We start from the raw sequence: 18,771 nt of genomic DNA, 5'->3' as shown, positions 1-18,771 counted from the left end.
AGCTTTAGCGCATCTTAGCGATTGTCTTATCGCTGATAAGACATCAATATTTTCAGTCTCAGCCATGTGACAGCCACCATAGCAGATAAATAATGACGACTCATGAATCATGTAATTTTAGGCCGAGCACTTATCTAGATCTTGATACTTGGATTAGATTTATTAGATAGGTAGGTATATACGGATATTCCTCATACGACGGGAGGGAGATGGAAACAACTAGGGATCTACGGAGTACACATCTGCTAATACCTTATCTTATGTACTTGCTGGCTCTTTTACAACCAGCAGCAGCACATACCCGATAACAACACTGGTAAAAAAATATTAAAAGATATTCCATTATATCTCTTGAATAGTATACTCCAAATGAATAAAACAACTGGCATTAAAATTAAATAAAAAACCATGTCATCAACACACCGATGAACAAATTATTAGATGAAACCCCTTCAATCAAAAAGCAGAGATAGCAAAACAAGAAAGCGAAAAAAAATCCTAGTTCAACGCCCCGCAGCTGCCAAACTTCTCCTGGCAGCCACTGAGGCAATGGGCTTCAGTAGATCCGCACCAGCCCGACTTTGAGCAGCATTTCTCAGTCTTTTGGCCAGCGCACGTAGCATTGCTAAAATCAGGACCGCAGCGGCCAGTCGCAGTAAATGGCAGGTGGCGAGGAGGAAAAGATCTACCAAACAGACGACTGTAGGGGGGAGAGAAAGCTTGATCAAGTGTCAGGCGAGATCGTTTCTCCAACGGCTGAGGCTTGAAAGATCCTAAGCTGGCTTGCTTGTACGAATGACGAGACTGATTGAGCTCAGAACGAGTGTCGGCGGAAGTTTCATTCGTGTGATTCGAGGCGCGCCAAGTCTGGTTAAAAGGCTCAACAGTGCCCTCTTCCAATCCTCCAACTGAACGCTTCTTATTCTCATGGTCTGGCCAGCGATACCAATTTTGGTCTGGATCATCCAGACACTGGCCTACGGTTACTGCTTTGAATCCAGCATGATAGAGAGCTTCGATTGTATATGCGACCAGAGTAGACACCGTTTCGTATACTGTGTCATGCTCAATGTGCAGGTAGCTTTCATCCATTGAGTCTATGTCTCTAAAGGCTTTGTCAACAATATCTTTAGAAACTTCAATTTCTTCTTCGCTATCGTGTAGATAGCCCTCTGTGTCCAGATCGAAGTATGTGACATGATATCCTAATTCGCCGAGCCATTTGTCCACGTCCTCATTACTAGCAGAGTAAGGTGGTCGCATATAAGTTGGAAAGAATCCAAGGATATCGGCAATGGCAATCTCATTATAAACCATCTGTTGGCGGAGAAGAGACCTGCTAAGCGTAGGAAGACGCTGATGAGACCAGGTGTGGCTGGCGATTTGGTGGCCATCTGCCTTCATCCGGTGGATAAGGCGCGGCCAATCAGTCTCAGGGTCATTGATGGCTCCTTTGCCGAGATTTCGGCCTGTAATAAAGAACGTAGCCTTGACATTATACTCCTAAAGGTGATGAATGAGTATTTGATTGTTAAGATACTCTATGCTTGCGCGATGATAGCAGACGAACCTCTAGCACATCGAGCAATTCTTCAGTATACTTCCACGGGCCATCATCGAAGGTCAGTGCAACGGTGCCAGGTTGCTTGCAGTGGAAAATAGCTTTCCCATACGGCACATCGCCTACATGAGGGCGTGGCCAATCTTCAGTGTTTTCTCCATCTGGCCGCCTGTTCGCATCGCAGGAAGGGCCATACTCAAGCTGGCATGCGGGAGCAGAACAATATAGGTATCCCTTTCCACACCACCTTATTGGAAGAAATTTGCAATTAGCATTTTTCAGCAATTCTACACAATGTTAAGAGCTATCACGTACCCCTCAGAAGAGCAGCACTCGTCATTCTCGCAGCTAGTGCCAAAATTAACACCACAGCGACCGTCTTCGGACTTCGGAAAGCGTTTCTCTACCTGTGAAGCCAAGTGATTTGAAGCATTAGTATTATTCTCCAAACGCGATGTGTAGACTGCTTGAGCGACCGTGACCCAAATAGTCGCAAGCGACGTGCTGAGAATGAAGCTGCGGCGAAGCATGTTGAATACCATGACACAATAGGCTATAGCACTCAGTTATTCAACAAATGGGTAAAAGGGAGGAAGGAAGAAAGAAAGAAAAGAAAAAAGGACCAAAAAATAAGACGCAAATTTCCCTTATTCAAGTAATAAAACTATATATGAAGTGATGGGGTACATATGAAGAACCCATACCCAGTGAGTTGGGGGCAGTTCGGCTATGACCCAACCATATTCAAACCGCTGATATTGGCAATGTATATAAGATACTTAAAGGAAGAATTGTGGCATCTAGAGTTTTATCCTACTGAAGGCTAGAAGATGGGTAACAAAAGGGTTTGTTGAGGACCCAGTATCAGAATTAGAAAGTCACTTAGATAACATATTAGTGCTGTGGAAAGAGAAATTTCCCATTAGACGCCTCGTATGCTCTTCGATATCCCCTGCATTAGTGGCATACGTGTCCTGCAACGTGGAAACGCAGTGCAAGCTGAGAATGCCGATATACCCGCCTCGTTGCTCAAGTATCAAAAGGCTCAATTTACTAAGTATCATGGACAATAACGTCACCGCGGAGCAACAAGATGTCCCGATCAAATACCAAGCCTCTAGACAAGTATTGCAGTAAGCCTTTCAGAGAGACCAGGGCCAATATGGTGGTCAGATTCTACATATACTCAACATTAACTTGGTAACTTTGTACAAAAGTCTAGTATGAAAACCATGATGAAGATGCTCCTAACAACAAAGTTAACTACTAGTGAGCTACCTGGGTCTGAATGCCTAAACCTTCGATTGTTGTCTTATGCTCTGAAATATTTGCTGCAATATGATATATCAAACCCATTCAATTATTGAGTATAAGTTTCCAGCTTTGGCCAGAGCCAAATACACGCATTTATATGTGGAAGGGTCATTGTTAGAGTCGCAGATTAGCAATAGCCATTTATAGATGGAGGTAGTTAAAGTAGTGAATGTGGCGCGTTTCGTATTGAATACTAAGAATCCAGCATGGAGTAAGTAGAAAAGAATACATCACCGTACTACAAAACACAGTCGGAACAGACTTTGATTGGCGCAAACACAACGAATTCGCAGGGGGCATCGGTACATGCGTGCATAGTGGGCTCAAATCATAGTTTCTCGTATGCTTAACCGAAGGCCAGCCAATAGCCCAACAAAACGGCAGCGAATGGACATGGTAGTGACATTCAAGGTGACGATCTAGTGACAGCCATAGTAATTAAACTCGATTCATCAGATCACCTACCCTTCTAGGATGGCCAGCAACAGCTTACAGTATCAAGGTGAAGCAAGCCACAGATTAGGGTACCAACGGTCGATCCCGTTAGTTTCTCTCAATGGCGAGATGTGGAACTACCAAGTAAGCAACTTCTTTGCAGGGATTCTCGGACGTGATGATGCGCGCATTCATTTCGATATGCAGGTACATGTCGTTAAACGCAGCACAGCAAGACGATTACTGGGATAGTAGTTCTAAAAACAGCACAATTGCTGAATAACTTATGAATATCCCCCCATGATTGCTTTCTCGGGTTATCGGTCCAAATTCCTCGCCGTCTCGGGTTGTGGGCGTCTACGGCTCACCTAATTTCACTGCTCAAGCTGCAGAGCTTCCGAATTATCTAGTCGGCCCATCGCAGAGCTTCCGGATGCGAAAAGAGCCATTGCACTAGTGATTTTGTGGCGCCAAAAGCTCCGAGAAGGAAACTCTCTAGCGCGCCTCAACCCTGTATCGACGCAGCCTAGGCTTGAACTCTTGTGTCATGGGCTGTTGCTGCGGGCTTTGTTATCAGTGCGGCTTTTGCTACGGCTTTTGTGATGGATTCTCGTGTGTGGAATAGCAATGGAAGCTTCATGGCCGCCACCGAGCGCCACGATGCGAAAATGTGCTCATGCCGCCCCTCCAAGATGGATTTCGTGGCTCCGGCAGCGTGCGGATCCTTCCGGTAAAAAGGCTGGAAGGGCCTGGGTCCATGGAACTGTTCGGTGAGACTTGGCGATGAAGTGGGCTGAGAGAAAATTTTGAAAGAAAAGGATATAAGAGAAAGAGAAGAATCCAGAGAGCCAAGCCAAACCAGGCCAGGTTAACTGTAGGCGAGAAGCCACTTGAAAGAGCGAAAAGGCACCGAAAAAAATCCAATCCAGCGCCTATGTGCATGTACTTTATAAGTACGATCTGAAAACTCGCGTTTAAAGTTACACATTGCTCTGTGGCTCTTGATTCTCTCGCTGCCTCATTCCTTACTCGCAAGCCACTGACTTACAAGAGAACCTCTCGCAACATGATTTCAACCTTTCCTTTCCCTCGCCACCAGCAGAGGATCTGGACCCCAACATCTTCATCGTACTCGTAATACAAACGACGGACCACCGTACGGCATTCGGATTCTTTATGCGATTGGCTGCTAAAGAACAGTAACCCTTCTGCTGGACCCCCCGGCTTCGAGTCGTGCCACACAAAACCAGGATTGAAATCCTCATTAGCCAGACTTGGCAACGACGGCCGATAGATTTGTTTGGTCGGGGCTCTCTAGATGAAGTTTTTTCTCTCTCTGCTCCATCTCGACCCGCTTTAATCTGATCATCAGATAAAGCCATTGATCAAGCTAATTTTCCATCTTGACTCTTTCGGGCCACCATTGCGCCGATTTTTCTCGCCTCTCTTAATCTAATCGATCGGATCAGGCAGACGCGTTTGGGTTGCGCTAGAAAACGAATATATAACTTGTGTCACAGCCGTAGAGACCGAGAGGACGCCCCTGCCTCCCACTTGCATATGCACATGCACATGCATCCAAGTCCGCATCCGGAACTTTTCGAGAGAATCCGGCCTTGTGCGATCGTTGCTGATCACTAACCGGCGTTATCGCTCTCATTGTCTCTGCTCTGACAAAGAGAGAGCCGCTGGGTTCGGAAAGATCTTCACGGCGCCACTTGCAAGTGCCACCGTCATTGTTCTTCTTTGCGTCTTTATTCCTTTACCATCGTCACAATGTCTACCACGGTCTCTGACGCGGAAAAGGCCGCTGATCCAGTCGTTTTCAACGGTCATGAGCAAAACCCAGACCAATCTGCCGCTGATCTGGCCAGGAACATCAAGTCGCCTGGTGTCTCGCGTATCGAGGCCATCTCGGGCGCCATCACCACAGCTGATCGTTACTTCATCTTCTTCAGCGTCTTCCTCGTCGCTTACTGCTATGGCCTCGATGGCACGCTGAGATACACGTACCAGCCCTATGCCACAGGATCATTCGACAGCCACTCTCAACTCTCTACCGTCAATGTCCTCCGTGCCGTCATTGCGGCGGCGGCCCAGCCCACGGCCGCCAAGATTGCCGATGTCTTTGGTCGTGTTGAACTGATTTGCGTTTCAGTCTTCTTCTATGTCATTGGCACGGTGATTGAGGCTTCTGCCACGAACATGGCGACCTATGCCGGCGGTAATGTCATCTACCAGGTTGGCTATACCATGATCATGCTCTTGGTCGAAGTCATCATTGCCGACCTGACTTCCACCCGCGCCCGTCTCTTCTTCAGCTATATCCCAGCTCTGCCCTTCATCATCAACACATGGTGCAGCGGCAATATTGCTACTGCTGTTCTGGGTGTCACTACTTGGAAATGGGGCATCGGAATGTGGTGCATCATCTATCCTGTCTGCGCCCTGCCGCTCATCATCAGCCTCTCAGTTGTGGGACACCGCGCTAAGAAGCAGGGCCGTCTCGCCAACTACCGATCATCCTTTGAGCGTCTCGGATTCAAGAACCTCATCATCGAGCTATTCTGGCTGCTGGATGTCATTGGCATCATTCTCCTCATTGCCGTGTTTGCCCTCATCCTTGTGCCCCTCACGCTGGCTGGCGGAGTCCACGGCGAATGGAAAACCGCACACATCATTGCACCACTCGTCATTGGCTTTTGCTGCATCCCATTCTTTATCTGGTGGGAGCTCAAGGCTCCGCACCCTCTGGTTCCCTTCTCCTTGATGAAGGACCGATCTGTGTGGGCTCCCATGGGCATTGCCATCTGCCTCAACTTTGCGTGGACCATGCAAGGCGACTTTCTTTACACCGTCCTGGTTGTTGCATTCAACTTTACAATTACCACTGCGACTCGTGTTACGTCGCTGTACTCCTTTGTCAGTGTCATTATTGGAGCCCTCCTCGGCATAGTGGTTTACAAAGTCCGTCGTCTTAAAATCTTCGTCGTTATGGGAACTTGTCTGTTCATGGTAGCTTTTGGACTCCTCATTCATTACCGTGGATCTGTTTCGGGCTCTAGCCGGGCAGGTGTCATTGGTGCTCAGGTCGTTCTGGGCGTTGCTGGCGGTCTCTTCCCTTATACCGCTCAAGCGTCCATCCAAGTGGGCCTGAAGCATGAAAACTTGGCCGTCATAACAGGTCTCTATTTGGCCCTTTACAATATTGGATCTGCTTTGGGAAATACCGTGTCTGGAGCCTTGTGGACTCAGCTCCTCCCCAAGACTTTGGAGAATCGTCTGGCAAACATCAACTCTACACTGGCGGTTGAAGTTTACGGTAACCCTCTCGTAGCCGTTCTTCCCTATCCTCCCGGCACACCTGAGAGAGACGCCATTATCGATGCCTACCAGCATATCCAGCGCCTTCTCACAATCACCGGTATCTGCATTTGCATTCCTCTCATTGCGTTTTCTTTGGCTATTCGCAACCCTCGTCTCACAGGCGAGCAGACCTTGGCCTCGACCTCCGATTCTGACGCCGAAGAGGCTCAGCAGCACTCGGAGAAATAAGCATATATAAAGTTTAATGATGGGAGAGAAGTGGAGTTTAAAAGATTTCGAAAAGTTATATAGCTGTTTTTTTTTCAGGCTCGGGAAGATAGAGGGAGTTACACTTTGGTTCTCAGCTGTATATAATGTACGTGCTCCGTAATCGGTAGCATTAAAGAAGAAATATGATGATTAATGCGTTGAGTAATCTCATTATGAAATACTAGGAGTCAGACTAATGTTTCGTAGAAGCGAAAAGTTATTACTAATTATTATTACAGTTTATAAATGTGATGTGGCCATCATATGCTTGCCCAGTTATTATACATTACGTTAGTAAACATTAAAATCGTTTCAAGTACTGCGTCATGAATCTTCGTCAAATTGCTGCTGGCCACGCTCCTCCTTGTTGAGTGATAACTCTTCCGTGCCCAGAGAAATTAAAAAGCCGAGGCCGCTAAGGCCAGTCATGGTATAGAAAATCGCCCTAAAAGCATCCAAGTATGCTTTCCGAATTAATAGCAACATGTCTGATGGGATATCAATTGTCCTTAATTTCGGGATAAATCCGATGGCTGTGTTTGCGTCCCCAAGTGCCTGGAGATTGGCTGGTAGATTGGGAATAATTTTGGAAATGGAAGGCCCAAACACGTTACTAAAGATGGTTGAGCTGATAGCTAATCCCGTGAGACCGCCGAGCAGGCGACAAAACATAAGCAGGCCAATAGCAATACCAGTATCGTCGATTTTAGGCACGCTAGCTTGCATCGGTAGCTGAGGCACCCGAAGGAGAGCACCAATACCGAATCCCCATACGACAGGGATACCGTACTTCATAGCTGTGGATGAAGACACGCTAAGTAGAGATAGCAATCCTGCTCCCACGGTTAAGATGATCCAAGATATCCACATAGCCCATCTATAACCCTTAAGAGGGCCAACCAAAGCCGCAGATGAGCCAGCAGCCAAGACAGAAATAATGCAAGTAGGAAGCAATGACAACGCAGAATGAATGAGAGTCTCGCCCGCGACAGCCTGATAGAAAAATGGCAGATACTGCATGAGAGAAAACAGTAGCATCCCATGAACGATTGCCCCAACCAGCGTCACTGAAGCGGTTCGCGAATGAAAGATGCGATGCGGAATGATGGGTCTCAGCGGCTTGGATTCATACCAAGCAAACACTATGAGACCAAGACCGCCCACCACGAATGGGAGCAAAGTCTTCCAAGATCGCCACGGATAGAGTGTTCCTCCCCAGGTGAGTGGTAGCACAAATAGCGTGCACGCTGAGGTAAAAATAGCCATTCCTACCCAATCCAATTGTTTTGTCCTTTGCATCAACGGATTGTCAATGGGTTTCAACTTTAAGCAAAAGAGCACAAGTGGGTATGCAACGCCAACAAACGGAAGATTGATCCAACCAATCCATCTCCAACTAGCATATTGGACGAGGACTGCAGCTAGAGATGGGCCAAGAATGCTCCCAACCGCAATAGGGATAGCCATGAGCCCCAGATAAACAGGTCGATCTTTGAGTGCGACCATATCAGCGACAATGATTTCGCTAAGAACATCCATACCTCCGCCTCCTAAACCTTGAATCAATCGCCCACTGATTATAGCAGGCATATTAGGTGCAAGCCCAAAAACAATAGATCCAATAGTGAACAAGAAAAAGGCAAATTGGAAAAGAGGTTTGCGACCGTATATGTCAGACATGCTTGTATACAACGGTTGTGTGATGACGGTCGCAAGGAGAAAGGCGATGCCGGCCCAGAAAGACTGCAGCGTCGTGCCATGGAGCTGCTCAGCAATAGACTAGAAAAGTTAGCATTAAATCTCGACAAAAGGAACTACTCAATTGGTGGCTTACGGGAATTGCTACCGAAAGACTAGTAGAGTCGAGGGCAAAAATGAAGCAAGCAATGTTGATAGCGATAAAAGCGAGATAGAAATTGAGCGGCTTCTTCCTCGCTGGCCACTCAACAGTGGCATCGTTATCAACGCCTATCTCACCAGCAACGTATATGCTTGTGGAGGCCTCTTTTGTGTCATTGTTATCGCAATGCACTGCTTCTTGGAGTACAGGAGATATTCCAGCATGCGAGGGAGCTGTTGGCTGTGGCCCGACTGACCCCATGGGGTTGCTGTCTATCATTGTCGAAAATGTGCCAAATAAGTGCGCATCGAGGTTGTAGAAAGTGCTTCTGACTAGCGAGGCAAGTCCGAGGATATGTACGTTACTAGCAATCTCAATTGATAACAAAATATGCATGAAATAGCAGGAGATAGGTTGTAACTTGAGTCTAGGGTTTAGCTGGAGTCGAATGATCAGTCATCGTACCCGTTGCGATTCCTCGTATGGCCACAATTCCTATACCTAATGCTCTCTTAAAGAAAAGAAATTGTTACAGAAACAACTTGTTTAAGCTACGAAAACAAAACAGGGGGTAGTGCACGTGCTGTTAGGCAGATCTGGTTGTAAAATCCATCCAAGTGGACTAATGGCAAGCGTAAGCGTCAGCATCGGACTTCGGCCATTAGGAAGCTCCCGTACTTTCAATATGCAGCCAACGTTGAAGAATCATAGATGTTAAAATATTGGAAGACGGATAGGATTAATACATAGAGTTATATTCTATCCTCTACCAAAATTTCGATTTACTGTTGCTGGTCTCTTTTCTGCAGTGTCAACTGGCTTGTGGCTTCATGCTGTGTCAGAACTTAAAGCGTTAATAAAAAACTCTAAAGCATATCACTCCTTTTGTTTTTCTCTTATAAACAAATTAATCAAACTTGATAACCAGTAACTTGTAAAATTACGAGGTACTTATCGAAGGTACCTATTGCTGGTATAACTCTCAAAAACAAGAAGAAAGGATAGCTTCCCAGCCGTAGGGTAGATGGCGCCACTCGGATAGCTCCGATCTAGAGATCGCTGAAGTGGGTGTTTACTAATGCCACTCTGTGACGACGGTCGTCTCTGGAAAAAAGTACTGTATGCGTATAAATGTTATTTCGAGACATGAATGGTGCAAAAAGCGCCATGGCCGCCTCTGTTTACGGTATGACGTCTGAAATGGTGCTATCCCAACTATCATAGCGTATGGAGCTGCAGCTTCGAAAATTATAACTGCTTTATAGAGTAAGTATAGTCAGCCGGCGCCATTAGTCTCGTGGAAAGCTGCTGCCAATATCTGATTAATAGTGGAATGGTAAATGGCATAATAATTGAGCTTAGAAATGCTGAAGAAAAAAAAATATCTCTGATTGATATCTGCAAAAAGATAGATTCTTTAACTGGACTTGAGGGGAATTGAACCCCTGACCGTTCACATGCGAAGCGAAAATCATACCCCTAGACCACAAGCCCATTTTCTTACATAATCTGATGCAAATTCAATTGATACAGTTTCGAACTGATTACATCTCACGATATTAAAAAGCTGGAAAAAAATGCAAAAAGAATGGACCCGAGGGGAATTGAACCCCTGACCTTTCACATGCGAAGCGAAAATCATACCCCTAGACCACGAGCCCATCTATATACAGAGTGGTGGTCAATTGCCGTTTATACAGCGTGCTTATGCCAGAGTGAATTCAACTCGAAGACATAACCTCTCGCGCCTAGGTCGTATACATGTATTCATCGGAACTTCTCCGTGCCGTAAATTGACAGATGAAACCCATTGTAAGAAGAAGACGAATAGCTGTAGACGTATCTGTATATATCCATGCCGGCATCGTAGTTATTTCCACCATATGCACTACAATTTACAGCTGTAGCGTGTAAATATGCCCGCATTAGAGATCGACCTTGCCTGACTCAATCAGGTGGGTGCGCTACAGAGCACATTTATACATGCCTCATTGAGTAGTCATGACGCAGCACAAACTTCCAAAAGAACGATCAAGCATATACTACGTTACTGAGCATCTTAAATGGTATTAACCTTCAATTTAAAGGACCGATATGCGATCACCGGGAGCAATGCCGGATCTGACTTGTCCAGGTCTCACGCATAGCAAGGCGAAGGCCGGCGTCTCCACACGGCTTACTCCTGACTAACAGCTAGCTTCATACTGTAAAAAAGATACTTATGAACAAGGTTAACGCAAAAGTGAGCTTAAATGTTTTGTTGGATGGGCCTTCCACACGTCTTGTTTCGAAAATCAGGGTGGCCTTCCTGTTTTAGTATCGCCTGATCGTCAAGTATGACCCTCCTTAGGAAGCTCCTCGTATAATAATACGAAGCATGACACCGAGTTTTGAATGGGCGAGGTAGGTTTCAAATACTTCTGTTCTAGCAAATGCCTGTTTTCTATGGGGTAGCTGTATTAGCTGAACATGGGATGTTTTAAGGTCGACAGATGCGACAACGCAAGGGCCGTTGAGTAATACATAAATAGCAAGGAATTGTTTGGGCAGAAAAACATATATAGGATAAGCTTCTCCTACGCAAGCCCTTCTTTTCTCTCTCTCTCCACAGCAATTCTCTTTGTTGTCTCGCACTTCCAAAAACATCACATAATGTATCCTAATACTCTCCTGACCATCGCCGCCCTTGGCGCCGTCACTTCTGCTTTCGATCTCCCAGATAACTTGAGACAAATATACGATAACCATCGGGTAAATAGCCTCTTGTCCACAAACCTGATCATCTCTAACACCATAGTCTTTAATAGTCTGGCAACTGCCAAAATGCTCTATCCGATGCGTTCGAGGGCGGCGCCGTTTACTGTGGCGATATCCCAAATGCCATCTTCCTAAAGGGATCCGACGGCAACTACGATAACATGGACATTGACTGCGATGGTGCCAACAACTCTGCTGGTGCTTGCTCAAATGACCCCAGCGGCCAAGGCGAGACTGCATTCAAGGACACTGTCCAGAGCTTTGGCATTGAAGACTTGGACGCCAACATTCATCCATATGTCGTGTTTGGAAATGAGGGCGCCGATCCCTCATTTTCGCCCGAGCAGTTCGGAATGCAGCCTTTGAGTGTTATGGCTGTCGTCTGTAACGACCAAGTCGTAAGTCCTTCTCACTTACTCTGGTTATTCTTCAAAAGTAGAAACAGTGCTAACGTCTGAGCTAGTTTTACGGAATTTGGGGCGACACCAACGGTTTCACTTCTACCGGTGAATCGGCCATCTCTATGGGTAACCTCTGTTTCCCCAATGATGGCCTCACTGGTGACAACGGCCACGATCCTAAGGACGTTTTATACATTGGCTTCATGGGCCAGCAGGCAGTGCCAGGCGCAAACGGCGCCAACTGGAACGCTGGAAATACGGCAGATTTTGAGAACAGCATCAAGAGCCTCGGAGATAGCCTTGTTGCTGGTCTTCAGGCATAGAGAATAATACTTATAATACCACTTGATGATTAATACAGAAGCTTTAAAAGAGATCACTGATATTTTCAAGTTAAATTTTACTACTTGCTAGCGATAAATCGTCAATGCCATAAAACTTCAAGCTAATCACTCCAAGCCGGATAATTTTAGTATTGTCCCTTAATTGAAGAGTCCAAGCTCCCTGGCTATTATGTCTGCTCCCTTTTCTCCAATAATGAGTGCCGTGTTGTTTGTGTTGGCGCTGACATTCTCGGGTGCAATTGAGATATCTATACAAATGGTTAGCGTCCTGTAAAAACTAGAGGTTGAATAGTACCAAGACTCGTTCAAAAGGGAATATACGAACCGCAAATCTTCAGCCCGACTGTGCCGTAAACATTGAGATCCTTGTCCACAACGCCACCCTTTTCCCTAGGAGCCATCTTGCAAGTTCCGATAGAATGCCAAGTAGTTTCGATGCCGTTCCGGATGTGTTGTTCGATAGCTATATCATCTTCCTTGGTATACTCAATAGGAGGCAGCGCCTTTCTCTCTTCTAGAGATTTGAAACCCTCTGGAACTTCGCGGGTCTTTCGAAGACCGGCTTTGCTACCTTCGGGGAAGCTTGGATGTCCCGAGGCAACTTCACCAGTAACCGAGTTTACACGACGGAAGATTTCTCGCTGCTTCTTATATGCCCAAATTTGCTTCGTCACGTCCACATTCTTGGAGAAGAAACCAGTGTTGAAAGAAGGCGGCGCCTCAACATCTTTGGAAGTGATGTGGATGTCGCCTCGGGCGTATGGATATCCCGTGTACATACCGATAGAGATATACTGAGAAGGACCATTCTCTTGCTCTTCCGGTAAAGTCTTGTAGTCACCCAGGTAAGAGCTGACAATTGCCAACAGCATCAATGGCCGTGTTTTCTGCTCTTTGAAGTCACGATTCCAGTGCTCTTGGAATTCTTCACCCAGCTCCGCTACTTCTTCCTCCGTGGGGCGGAATTTGGCCGCAATATCAACGGCGTTCCAGCCAAGTATTGGGTTTTTCTCCTTGAGAGCCTCGTTGAAGTCTAATCGGCCTCTATGTAAATCATCGAGTGTCTCATCAGGCCTCAATGAGGTCTTGTACTTATAGAAGATTAAGTTGTGATCCTGATATTCCTCGCCGACACCTGGTACATCTGCGACGACAGGAATGTCCAGCTTCTTGAGAAGCTCAGCGTTGCCAACTCCTGACCTCTCGAGAACAAGTGGCGTGCCGAGGGCTCCTGAAGACACCACTACCAGTCTTCTTGCTCTAATAATCGAAGGCTCATGTTGAACGCCATTGACCAGGGGCTGGTAATCTGGATTGGGCACCCATTCCACGCCCACAGCTCGGTTCCCTTCAAAAATGACACGAGTGACTTTGCTCTCGAGTAAAAGATGAAGATTGGGGTACTTTCCAGAAGCCATAAGAGGATGGACATAACGATGGGCTGTGTCTTGCCGTTTGCCGTCAGGCGAAACATATCGAAGATATCGAGATATTCCATTCACAGACGTAAAATCTTGCAAATCGGTAATTTCAGGAAGGCCAGTAGCCGCAGCTCCGGCTATAAAATCGTCTTGGACGCGTTTGGCGCTATGGGGACCAAAAGACACATTGACTGGGCCATCGTGGCCATGTACAGACTTATCCACATCTGGATGGTCATGGTGATATGTCTCTAGCTTTCTGGCAAAGGGTATCAGGCTTTTCGCATCCCATCCTTCGGTGTTCCAAGAGTCAAAATCAACACCTGCGGCTGTTTTTTTTTAAACCAATGTTAGTAAGCCCGTATTAAAAAAAATGACGTCTTTTCTTCTAGTATTACCTCGGGTATACATGGTGAAATTAACGGACGAGCCTCCTCCCAGCATGCCTCCTGAGGGCACAAGGGGCTCGCGGCCATTGAGATGCTCCGACTTGTTTCCTTTGTAGACAATTGTCGTTTTGGAGTTTGGAGTAAGGTGTGTGAGATATCTGGACGGATTGACGACATTGGGATCATTGAGGTTATTCGTGCCACGCTCGACAATAAGGATCGACAAGTTGGGATCTGCTTCAGCCAATCGGCCAGCCACAATGCAAGCAGCGGTGCCACCTGGAGAATGTTAGATCTTAGTACAGACGGCCATATGAATTGGGATAGAGTGACGCACCGCCAGCAAGAATAACGTCATATTCTGTTCCTGCTTTGTGAGTAGTCATGGTGATTTTTTAACAAGTGTTTTATTTGATAAACTGTGTTACTTGGGGAAACTGCTTCTTGTAGTACTGCAAGAAGGAACTCAGGCAGAGAGGGGCAGAAAAGAAGCCGCTACGAAGCAAATATATAAAAACATTGTATCGGCACTTATTACTTACCCCTCCCGGTGACCCGTCATTACACGTGTGATTTGAATTCATTGGCTACATGCAAGTTCATTACTCTACGCCTTTTGTTAATCCCTTTTCAGTAAGCCATGATACCGTAAGGCATGCCTTATGCAGATGCCTGCTCTCGCATCCGACATGTTCGGATCTGCAACAAGCAGCTAGCTGGGGTAATATCAGTTGATATAATTGCGGGGTAAGTTGTCGCTGAAACAACCCAAGCGAGCACAATTTCGAAGAGGGGTAGAAGGTGGGAACATTGGTTTATACAGAAAAGGGAAATGCTGAAAGGGAAATACTGAAAATAGGCAAAACTTAAAGACCTGACTCGCTGGGTATCTATAATAGCATAGTATTGCAAAGCGTAGTTGCTGACGCTCTATAGTCGCTTTCGCTGGTCTCTAACGTTGGGCCGATAAGAGCGGGTCAGCTAAACTTTAAAATGCTTCAAAGAGCACACGTATTATAATACTGCATTATGCCATGGGACATTACCTAAGGGCTATGTAATTCAACATGCATAATATCGAATTGCTAGTGAAGGTGCTGGGCTTTGTGATTGGCAAATGGCAATTTCTATTATGCTGCTAGCCAAATTCATACCATACATTCTGCCCAAGCCGCCGTCGCTTAGCATATGTAATTTTAGTAGCACGGAGAAAAATCCGCAACGTCTAAGATGTGGGACAAAAACGCCCGCTGGCATTCATTTAGTATACATTGAGGAAGACACCCCAGAAATGACACTGACCTTTCCGCAAACGTTAACACATCCCCTCTTTGTCAGGATTGCCCTATTTTTCACTTTGGCCTATCTCTCACTCGGACCTATTTCTCACCATTGCGTTGATCCCAACAGCTCGCCTAAGGCTTATCAGAGACTTGCATAGTGGCGATAATGTTTTTAAGTGCCTGCACAAACATTGAGAACAAACAACCATATATGGACAGCCACGACTTGAAAGCAGAGAATACCGGTCTCGGACAGCGCCAGTCATGTCAATGTCTCAAACTGTTGAACAAGTATCGAAAACTCTCTTCCCGAAATGGAAAGCATATAATCTTGATTGGCTCACATGCACGCTCCATAATGATCAGCTAAGCCTTGACCCATGGAGCTGCTGATACTGTCACAGCCTTCTATATTTGGGTTGAGGGTGTTGGCCCACTTTCGGGTGCGGGCCCGCTTCCGGGAGCGACTTCGCCCCAGATAGATAGGAATAGCTTATAATGATTGATATTTAATTATTTTATAAAATGAAGGTTTTGGTTGCAGGGTGCAAGTTAAAATGCTCGTTGCTCGTAGAGATGCATTTGTCGGAATAGTTGCTGGGCCTATGGTTCTGTCATTTCCCAAGGACACGTTCAAAATCAGGATTTCAGGTTAGAACAGAGGTCTTTGAAACTGAACTCATGTTAATATGTTCCAGATACTTTAGCTTCTCTGATTCAAGGATATAATGTATGCGGTACCGGGCGTCAATTTAGGTCGCGATCCAGATTCTAATCTTTGACCTTTAGTCTCACAACGGGAGATAAACCAAATGAGTCATAGCTGTGTATTCTACACCCATGGTTGTGCAAGCGGTTAGTAATCTTGATTGGAATAGTTTATTCCTACAAATAGTATGTGTTATTAGTTAATGTATATCAGTAAAATGACTCTGTTCCCAACCGATGTACGGAAGCTAAGAAACCAATGACACATCTCACTAAATACGATTAAAATAAAGATTGCATTAGATCATACCCAAAGTTTCATGTATAGTCTATTCCTTAACTAATTTATTACAATTTGTGTTTATCTCTCAATTCTATCCCTAAACTCTAAGAAATATGCTATACTTTGTGATTAGATTAGACCGTAGGTTATCCAGGTAGGCTTATATGTAGGATGCTGTGAAATGGGTTTATGGTTCAGAAACGAAGCGCACATGTGGCGAAGCAACAATGTCCTCTTGACTAAATTGTTTAAGAACAATGTACACAATTTGGGGATCGTGTCATGAGTAGGGCGCTGGATGTAGTTTCAATAGTGGAGAGCAGCATTAGCCCCATGCCCATTATTCAGCGCAGCGCTCAAGCCTCTGAGGAGTTGCAGCGTAAAGAGTCATTAGGATTTAGTCTAAAAATTCGAATATTTTTGGGGTTTCTAGGGCGATAGAAAATACCATAAATGGCAAGCATACCCGTCTTCTCCCACCATGCCGCGCCTTCTAGACTTGCGCCACACCACCAATTTTGTTATACTTCTAATTCTATAAAGCTTCCTCAACATTTTGCAATATGAGTCCAGCTCCTCCTAAACCCGTCAACAGCGTCCTGGACGCCATTGGCAACACCCCAGTGGTGCGCCTCAACAATGTTGTGCCAAAGGACGCCGCAGAGGTGTATGTCAAACTGGAATTTTTTGGCCCTACAGGAAGTTACAAAGATCGCATGGCTTTATCGATGGTAGAAGAGGCAGAACGACGCGGAGATATAAAACCCGGCATGAAAGTTGTTGAAGCCACCGGCGGCAGCACTGGATCATCCTTGGCTTTTGTCTGCGCCGCCAAGGGATATCGATTTGTGGCTGTGTCTTCAAACGCCTTTTCAGTGGAAAAGCTACGTACCATGACCACGTTGGGAGCTGAACTCGATATTGTGCACAGTCCTACGGGAAAAGTCACTCCTGACCTCATCCCAAAGCAAAAGAGCCGTGCAGTGGAGCTCAGCAAAGGTGAAGACAGCTACTACACCAACCAATTCCATAATGCCGACGCTTTGGTTGGCTATGGAAAGATCGGAGAGGAGCTCGTTGAACAATTCGGCGATGGTATTGACGGCTTCTGCGGCGCTGTCGGCACTGCAGGCATGTTCACTGGAGTATCTCGCTCCCTGAGGCCGAAATACCCTTCTGCGAAAATAGTAGTGCTGGAACCTGCAGAATGCCCACTGATCACCAAGGGCGAAACAGGACCTCATGGCGTTGAAGGCATTGGCTCTGGAATGATTCCGCCGCATCTTGACCAATCGATATACGATGAAGCTCGTGCCATTCCCGAAGCAGAAGCCCGTGCTATGTGTCGCCGCCTTGCGAAAGAAGAAGGACTGCTGGTTGGAACTTCATCTGGCTTGAATATTTTTGCAGCTATACAGCTGGCTAAGGAGCTGGGACCTGGGAAGAAGGTAGTCACTGTTGCAGTCGATTCTGGCCTTAAGTATCTCAACGGTACACTCTTTGCCGACGAGTAACAATGGTAATGTCGATATTCTTTATATAGATGTTGATATTTGTGCGAAAAAATCACAGCCTTTATTATGTTAGGTATATATAAGCGGCTATTCGCGATAGTATTGAACTTACCACAGGCGATCACCAGCGCTGCAGCCACTTCTATTTTAGTACAATCGTTTTCTAGATCCATAAAAGCAGCCATTATCTGTATGAATTTGAATTCATTGCTTCCTAATAGAAGTTACGGTACATGCATTCATTATAGCCGTTCTGGGTACGTTTGTCAAAGAAGGTTATAATTGCTCTCTCAAAGTTATACCATAGTACTATAGCCGATAAAATAGCTGCTTTCCGGAACTTTATAGTGACATCCTCCTATCTGATCTAAATTAGTCAGGAACTCATTTGTGTTGTCGGCTAGTGAATCACGCTCTAGCATCGGTCGGGTGTTGTGCACACGTCAAGCCAAGGCTTACTGCATAGCTGGACTCCTACATCCTCCAATCACCATGAACAATGAATGGCAACAGCTATAGTGGATAAAGTCGGCATTCGGCGCAATCATCCAGCGGGCGGAATGATGCATAGGACGCGTCCAATTAGCCGGCTCACTTGCTGTTTTCGCATATCTACGGCTCCAATTTCCTGCTCTAGTGCCATGGGTGACATGGCAGTGTTGTACTTGGATGCATTGGGTAAATAGTAGGAAATGTACTAGTATTGAATATGCCGTACTTCGCCCATAAATTATAGATCTTCTTGGCGAGGAATTCTAAGCCTGGGAATCTATGTGCATCGCCTTACAGAGCTAGAAGATTACCGTTACGATCTCATACCATTGACGCAGCTGATCGGTATACATGTATACGTGAATTGCATTGTCTTGAAGTAGGTATATTACTAATAGCAAGTCTGTTTATGCCCTTTTCAGCAATATCAGCTGAGCCCTACGTGAAGAGATG

The 18,771-nt window shown here is 45.8% G+C and overlaps 6 protein-coding genes and 2 non-coding genes across 8 annotated transcripts; 3 read left to right on the top strand and 5 right to left on the bottom strand.

Annotated features, from left to right (window-relative positions):
* Positions 1-101: 101 nt before the first annotated feature.
* GGI43DRAFT_430170 (chitin deacetylase) lies at positions 102-2,091 on the bottom strand (the record flags this gene model as incomplete). The annotated part of the gene is made up of 3 exons (XM_083209216.1): positions 102-1,503; positions 1,571-1,730; positions 1,877-2,091. 3 exons carry the CDS (start codon positions 2,089-2,091, stop codon positions 499-501), a joined length of 1,380 nt encoding a protein of 459 aa, XP_083057233.1. The 3' UTR covers positions 102-498.
* A 1,430-nt stretch (positions 2,092-3,521) lies between these two features.
* On the top strand, positions 3,522-6,865 carry GGI43DRAFT_425043 (major facilitator superfamily domain-containing protein; the record flags this gene model as incomplete). Its single annotated transcript, XM_083208456.1, has 2 exons — positions 3,522-3,561; positions 5,130-6,865. The coding sequence occupies 2 exons, from the start codon at positions 3,522-3,524 to the stop codon at positions 6,863-6,865; spliced, it is 1,776 nt and encodes a 591-aa protein (XP_083057232.1).
* Positions 6,866-7,210: 345 nt separating this feature from the next.
* Positions 7,211-9,005, bottom strand: GGI43DRAFT_425041 (MFS general substrate transporter; the record flags this gene model as incomplete). The annotated part of the gene is made up of 2 exons (XM_083208455.1): positions 7,211-8,665; positions 8,721-9,005. The coding sequence occupies 2 exons, from the start codon at positions 9,003-9,005 to the stop codon at positions 7,211-7,213; spliced, it is 1,740 nt and encodes a 579-aa protein (XP_083057231.1).
* A 1,143-nt stretch (positions 9,006-10,148) lies between these two features.
* On the bottom strand, positions 10,149-10,220 carry GGI43DRAFT_t182. The gene has a single exon. It is a non-coding gene; the product is annotated as a tRNA-Ala (tRNA).
* A 95-nt stretch (positions 10,221-10,315) lies between these two features.
* GGI43DRAFT_t181 lies at positions 10,316-10,387 on the bottom strand. The gene has a single exon. It is a non-coding gene; the product is annotated as a tRNA-Ala (tRNA).
* A 991-nt stretch (positions 10,388-11,378) lies between these two features.
* GGI43DRAFT_430162 (glycoside hydrolase family 75 protein) lies at positions 11,379-12,481 on the top strand (the record flags this gene model as incomplete). Its single annotated transcript, XM_083209215.1, has 3 exons — positions 11,379-11,477; positions 11,534-11,881; positions 11,947-12,481. The coding sequence occupies 3 exons, from the start codon at positions 11,379-11,381 to the stop codon at positions 12,205-12,207; spliced, it is 708 nt and encodes a 235-aa protein (XP_083057230.1). The 3' UTR covers positions 12,208-12,481.
* GGI43DRAFT_414042 (GMC oxidoreductase-domain-containing protein) lies at positions 12,250-14,534 on the bottom strand. Its single transcript, XM_083206990.1, has 4 exons — positions 14,376-14,534; positions 14,048-14,317; positions 12,554-13,978; positions 12,250-12,476 (listed from the first exon to the last, which is right to left on the bottom strand). Exons 1-4 carry the CDS (start codon positions 14,422-14,424, stop codon positions 12,367-12,369), a joined length of 1,854 nt encoding a protein of 617 aa, XP_083057229.1. The 5' UTR covers positions 14,425-14,534; the 3' UTR covers positions 12,250-12,366.
* A 2,345-nt stretch (positions 14,535-16,879) lies between these two features.
* Positions 16,880-17,834, top strand: GGI43DRAFT_414039 (PLP-dependent cysteine synthase family protein). The gene has a single exon (XM_083206989.1). It carries the CDS (start codon positions 17,029-17,031, stop codon positions 17,824-17,826), a length of 798 nt encoding a protein of 265 aa, XP_083057228.1. The 5' UTR covers positions 16,880-17,028; the 3' UTR covers positions 17,827-17,834.
* Positions 17,835-18,771: the final 937 nt, after the last annotated feature.

This window comes from Trichoderma evansii, assembly GCF_050947405.1.
Source record: "Trichoderma evansii strain SZMC 28006 chromosome Unknown GGI43scaffold_22, whole genome shotgun sequence".
In the NCBI taxonomy this organism is placed as follows: domain Eukaryota; kingdom Fungi; phylum Ascomycota; class Sordariomycetes; order Hypocreales; family Hypocreaceae; genus Trichoderma; species Trichoderma evansii.
This window is presented reverse-complemented; position numbering and strand designations above follow the sequence as displayed.